We start from the raw sequence: 6,365 nt of genomic DNA, 5'->3' as shown, positions 1-6,365 counted from the left end.
TGATGTTTCTGTCGCGTTTAAGTCAAAACTGTAAATCATCTTGTGCTTGAAAACATTTACATTTTTTGGTTGTGTCACCATGTCCTTAATGTATAATGTAATTATACTTTAAGACAAAAAGTGTTTCTGTGGCACGGCCCACTGCTAAACTACCTCCAGGCAGCTCAAACTCAAAGAAATCTTGACAGAGAATGGGTGTCTTGGCACTATAGATGTTCTTGTCGTGGTGCTTTTAGGGATTTCATTGTTAAAACGATGGACAGAAATAATTATTTTTCATGAATGTGTACAGTAGCTTCATGTTTGTGCATCAGTGTGATGTTAGGGCTCTCTGTCGGGCAGTTGAGTCAGATATGGATTAAAGAAGTCTCTCAGGAGGCTCTGTGCCCGTGTGGGCTGGGAGCTCCCAGCAGCAGGGACCAGAGCCGGACTCAGAGCCAGGTCCAGGGCTTTTGTGGGATTGAAAGCAGCAGAACGTGTCTGGGCAGTGTGGAGACCCTCGATGGCACTGGACAGCCAGATGAGTCTTTTGAGACTCTGGATGCTTCGGCCGCGGTCATGCATCAGCTGGTGTTCGCTCACAGCTCTGCGACTGCACGTAGAGAGCGGGAAGGATCTGTTATTCAGGACTGGTACACCCTCAGTACAGGTCCTCACAATTCAGTTAACACTCAGAAATCAGACGTTTTATCCAAATACATTTAGATTCAAAATACATGTATGGAAGCAAAGAAAACTACTTACACTGAACAAAATTATAAACAAATCACTTTTGTTTTTGCCCCCATTCATCATGAACTGAACTCAAAGATCTAAGACTTTCTCTATGTACACAAAAGGCTTATTTCTCTCAAATATTGTTTACAAATCTGTCAAAATCTGTGTCAGTGAGCACTTCTCCTTTGCTGAAATAATCCATCCACCTGGCATATCAAGATAAAGCTGAAGCACACCAAACATGTTCCTACTTCTACGTTTATTAAGTTACTTCACTTTTTGTGTCAGAGCTATTAAAAATCCTTCACAGCTTGCAAGAAGTGAAAATGTCAAAATTAGGCATCTCACCTCTCGTTCTCTTGACACTGGGTGGTTGTAAAGACGACAAGAAACATGACAGCGAGCCACTGCACAGGCCTGTGGGACATCTGCATCTTCTGTCACACAACAGCAACAAACAATCACATCAAAACTCTCCATGTAAAAGAAAAAAGAACAGGGAGCATCAAGAAACACTTCGCTTCTAGATTCATGTCAGTTAGTCAGATCAGCAGTTCTTGGCTCGTGAACCCTGAAGAAGTATTTACTTGAAGTATCTACAGTACTTGCATCCTCTCATCATTGGTCACATATATTATGTTTACAGCAAAAAAAACAAAATGATAAAAGACTTGACTGTGTAGTACCCCAAAAAAGGCACAAATCCACAGTGAATATCCTTGATTTAATCTATATATGCTGGAATCTGCCTAGAACATCCCACCACGAGTACATTTTTAACTGTCCAATGTAAACTCCTCCTAAGTCGCTGAAACTCTGGAGATTTGACCTGTTTCTGTGGATGTTTGTAGCAAAGGGAGAGAGTAGTCACCCCACCCGGATCGGAACACAGGTCTACAGGGTACCAAACATGCAACTTTGACCACAACGCTAAAGGGCCAGAGTCGTTGGTACGGCAGTCAGAGCGCATACTTAACCGTAGTGACAGTTATCCGTCACACTGCCCTCCCCTTCAGGAAGCCCTTCCATGCGCAACAAAGGCATCTCTCACACATCCCCCAGTCATACGGTTCACACTGGGCACACCTCCGATGGCAAGCAATCCATCCAACTTCTGACACCATATGTAGCGAAGGGAGCGAGTAGTCACCTTACCTCGATTTGAACATGGGTCTACAAGTTTTTCTTTATATTTGAACAATGTTTTTTTAAATTTATGGCAAATGTTTAAAAGGTTGTGGTTCTTGAAAGCAGGTGTGAAGATAAGAGTCCCCAGAGTCTCCCAAATCTCAACAGCAAACCATGAGAAAAGAAATAAATCTAAATATTAAAACAGCCTCGTGAATGTCTCAGAATGACATCTGTGTGTTTGTCTTCTTCCATCCACTAATAGAAATGAATATTACTCTGATTGTCTACTCATTCATTTTCCTTTTTTTATGCCACGTTAATCTGACAAACAAAAAATACAATTTTAGAAAGTTAAACTGAATTTTAAAGTTCGCTTTTTAACTGTAAAATACATAAAGTCATACTTTTTTAACTTTAAGAGTTTGCTTGTTCCACAGAGACAGACCTGTCGTACATAAATCACCGTCTTTACAGATGTAAATTTTGACAGAATAGAATAAAAACACGGATTACAGTCTGTAAAGGTTCTCATTCATCCAGGTCATAGTTATCCAAGGAAGGTTAAAATCAAGGTTACAGAAGCTTAACTAAAAAAACTAAATTTGAATTAAAACTGACAATTAAAATAGAAAAAAAAAATCATAACTTCAAGCTTTGCAAAGTCATTTAAAGGTACTTACATTGTCCCTGTTGGTGACAGCAGCTTCTCTTATGATCAGACACTAAACTGACTTCAGGTTCGACCTACAGACCTTTTATAAAGCCCCCTGACACACACATTCACACACTCACACACACACACACACACACACACACAAACACACACAATTCAGAACTCCAACAGGCTTAAGAGTCACAACAAATTCAAAGTGGGGCGTTTGATTTGCTAATGAAACAAACGTCAGAATCGTCATCTCTCTGACATGTGATTTTCTGTCTTTGGAGGGAAAATATCAAACATTTTCCAGGGTTATTTGTGTCAATACAATTCCAAACAGCCTCCTGCACCTCGGGGTGACAGTGGAGGAGGTTTACACACTCGTTGATACTCTTTACATAATCAGGTGTTTTGAAAAGGAGGTTGGAATTCAATTGAGGGATTATAATTTTTCCTTTTTCTGGTCTAATCCGCCCCGTTCCTCTGGGAGAGATTCAGGCGCCTGACAAAGAGGAATTTAGAAAAATGGGGCTGACTGGTTTATTGATGTTGAGGCTGGAGAAGAACAGAAATGAGTCAGTGATGATGAATTGAACCTCAGCAAACTGTCAGTTCAGGTTTAAACTTTTCTAAAAACACTCTCTCTGTAGTTAAGATGCTTGTCACCTAGAGCTTTTCTCCAGCTCCTTGACATTAAAATCACCACACTAATGAACCCAAATAAACTGGAGTCTGGTTGCCGCGGTGTCACCAAGGTCCCCGTTAGAAGCGTTGTCTTAACAACACCTTCCAGGACGAGTTTCTCCCAGTGAGAAATGTAGGCTGCAGTTAGAGGCTCGTGGGCAGAGGTGGGGCGAGAAGTGATTTAGTCCATTAGAGAGTAAATGACACATGGTGTGAAGAAATTCAAAGACAAATGGAGATGGGCAGAGAGGAAAGAGAGAAGTGGTGAAGCTGAAAAAGAAGAGGAAAAAGAGAAGAAATTAACAGATGAAGGTCAACATTTTTAAAAGCAGGAAGCACAAGGTTGATCAGATTGTGGTTTGGCTCATTGTGTTTGTTCAAACCCAACATTCAAGTTGTGTTTTACAGATTAAAGCAGGGCCTGTATTTATTAAAACGTGCACTTGATTCCCACTTACAAATGTAGGACAGCTGCTGATCAGATTTCTTACTACTTGCCGATACTCCAAGATGGCGGAGGTGAATTTATGGCAAGCCAATGTGGTCATAATTGCTTGGTCAGGCATCAGATTGCACACTGCCACGTCAAAAGAGTGTGATGACGTATTCTACATGTGATTTGCAACAAAAATGCACCTTTTTAGATGTGTTCTTTGGATTCATGAAAAGATTTGTGTTTTTGATGTGCAATTTGCCATTAATGTTTGTCAAAAATGCACGCTTTGAATGTGCAAACAGGTAAATCTAACAGGCAGTTCAAACACGTCTTTGAAGTGTCCAAAGTGTAAACGTACGTGCTCTTCCTTTACTGTTCTCAAAATTGCACTTCAAAAGCGTGTACTGACTTTTAGGGCTTTAGTCGCCTATTTGCTTTTGGTGTAATGCTTTGTTATTCATGTGATCAAAGGATGCTAAAGACATACTTCTCCCATGTTAAATTTCTGTGTAGGTTTATCATCAGTTGTGTTGCCAGTATATTTACAGTGCTGCTCTCTTATGATATCTGTGAATTGAAATTATTTCCTTTAACATTTCTATATTGAATTGAAAGTGAAGTGATCTCTGAAACTATGTTATAAATCATAACTGATTAAAACGTCTAATTTGCCAATGGGACAGCTTCAAGAACAAGTAAATGTTGTTGTGTAAACACTTCTAACACGTTATTTTCATACTTCAAACAAATGTTTGCACTGCCTGTTTGGTTAACCTGTTTACACGATGATAATCTGTGTGACTCAAAACACGCAGGCTGTCAAATCAAACACTTTTGACTTCAGTGTGCAATCAGACGTCCGACCAGGCATTTTAGACCACTTTGGCTTGCCATATACGCACAAACCTTCTGACACATGTTTTAGAGTGATTATATGATGAATTATATGTTAGCTGAACCAATACTATATTAATTTAATTTGAACATTTGATAAGATTTTACACCACTTTACTTGTTTTTAATCAAATAAGAAATAAAGCTGCATTGATTTTGTTTGCAGTCACTTGTCTGAATTTACCGCTGTGGCAGTAACATCTCTCCATTATATGGTTTCCCTGATGTGACTCGTCCACCAGCAGCAGAATTTCTTTCCTGCTCCAGTTAACTTCTCTTTTTAGCCAGTCCGACTATATGTCTAATCAGCCAGAGTAATTGAAAACACCTGTATGTGTGTACAGGGCTTTTTAAGGAGTCCACACAAATAAAACTTGAATCTTTAACAACCTATAACTTACTAAAATGTCAACAAATTGGCAGATGTAGGGTAAATCCTTGTGTCTGGTTGACTATTGCTGCTCAGAGTAGTCTTCATTAAATCAAACCCCATGTTTGTGGTCTGCATTTTTCAGCAACAGCAAGTGAATGTAATTACCCTTTTTATATAATAGTTTTCATTGCTACTGGTGGAGCCATTCCCACACTGGATTCAGATTACCTTCTTGTACACCAGGGATTTAAAGGAAACAATGCAGGATGTAATTTAGTGTAATTTTACCTCAGCCTCAGAGTTACTACTCACTCTCCTACAGCCATATCAGAGCTGTTACTCAATAGACAACTTCTATTCTTAGACCTTTAATTAAGATAAGAAAAGATTTTAACATGGAAAAGTGAGAAATCTTAATATTTCCCGTTTGCTGACCTCCAGATTGTATCTTTTGCAGATGATGTAGTGGAAAGAACATTTACTCAGATGCTGTGTTTAAGTACAATTTTGCGATACTTGTAATTTATGCTACTTTATACTTCTACTCCACAACATTTTGAGGGCAAAAAATTAATACTTTTTACCATCTCTACCAACTATAGTTAGTTACTTTGCAGATTTAGATTAATACACAATATTGTTAAGTTATTGTTAAGTTAACATACCCAGCAATATGTAAAGTAATTCAAATTAACTCCGCCTTTACCAGCTGCAACATTAAAGTAATGTACACTTTATTTATCAATTGTAATCCAGAAATTGTAAAATAGTCTATTATATATATTATTCTGAAATGGGCCTTTCTGCAATTAGAGTACTTTTACTGTTGACTAGTATATTTTGCTCTCCATTGATTGATTGAGTCATTCTCATTAATGCAAAAACATTTAATAGTTAGGGTCTCAAATGTGAAGATTTTCTGCTTTTCCTTTTAGTTGTATTAATAATCTTGATTAATTTTTTATACTTTGAGGTTTGGACTGTTGGCTGGACAAAACAAAACATTATGAAGATGTCACTTAGGGCTATGGGTAACTGTGACAGCATTTCTCACTATTTTTAGATATTTTGCATACTAAGTCAATCAATTAATGGAGAAACTTACAAGCAGATTAATCCCTAATTAAAATAGGCTAATCATCAGTTGCAATCCAAAAAAATGCTCCACCTGAACAACTACAGCAGTAAAAATCCTGCCTTTACATTAATGTGTAAATAAAACTAATCTAAAGATATAGTATATAATAACAGTCAGGGGATTTTTTTCTGCATTGAATACTTTTACTTTTAGTACTTTAGGTACATTTTCCTGATTATACTTGCATAATTTAAATTAAGTAACATTTTTAAAGCAGGACTTTTACTTGTAAGGAGTATTTTTACAGTGTTCACCACCACTGTCCAAACTGTGGCAAAAGAGGAGCCATGAGGGAGACAGACTGACCTTGTTGGTTTGACCCGTGTCATGGTGT

The 6,365-nt window shown here is 38.0% G+C and overlaps 1 protein-coding gene across 1 annotated transcript; it reads right to left on the bottom strand.

Moving 5' to 3' along the window:
• Positions 1 to 321: 321 nt before the first annotated feature.
• pth4 (parathyroid hormone 4) lies at positions 322 to 1,151 on the bottom strand. The gene is made up of 2 exons (XM_046075074.1): positions 1,066 to 1,151; positions 322 to 592 (listed from the first exon to the last, which is right to left on the bottom strand). Exons 1-2 carry the CDS (start codon positions 1,149 to 1,151, stop codon positions 322 to 324), a joined length of 357 nt encoding a protein of 118 aa, XP_045931030.1.
• Between the last annotated feature and the right edge of the window lie 5,214 nt (positions 1,152 to 6,365).

This window comes from Micropterus dolomieu, linkage group LG18, assembly GCF_021292245.1.
Source record: "Micropterus dolomieu isolate WLL.071019.BEF.003 ecotype Adirondacks linkage group LG18, ASM2129224v1, whole genome shotgun sequence".
NCBI lineage: Eukaryota > Metazoa > Chordata > Actinopteri > Centrarchiformes > Centrarchidae > Micropterus > Micropterus dolomieu.
The sequence above is the reverse complement of the archived record's forward strand: the minus strand, read 5'-3'. Positions and strand labels throughout refer to the sequence as shown.

Excerpts from the sequence above, each read along its gene's own strand:
- pth4 (XM_046075074.1), bottom strand. The coding sequence starts at position 1,151 with ATGCAGATGTCCCACAGGCCTGTGCAGTGGCTCGCTGTCATGTTTCTT. Across the intron at positions 593-1,065 it reads CAGTGTCAAGAGAACGAGAG|TCGCAGAGCTGTGAGCGAAC; the intron begins GTGAGATGCCTA and ends CTCTACGTGCAG.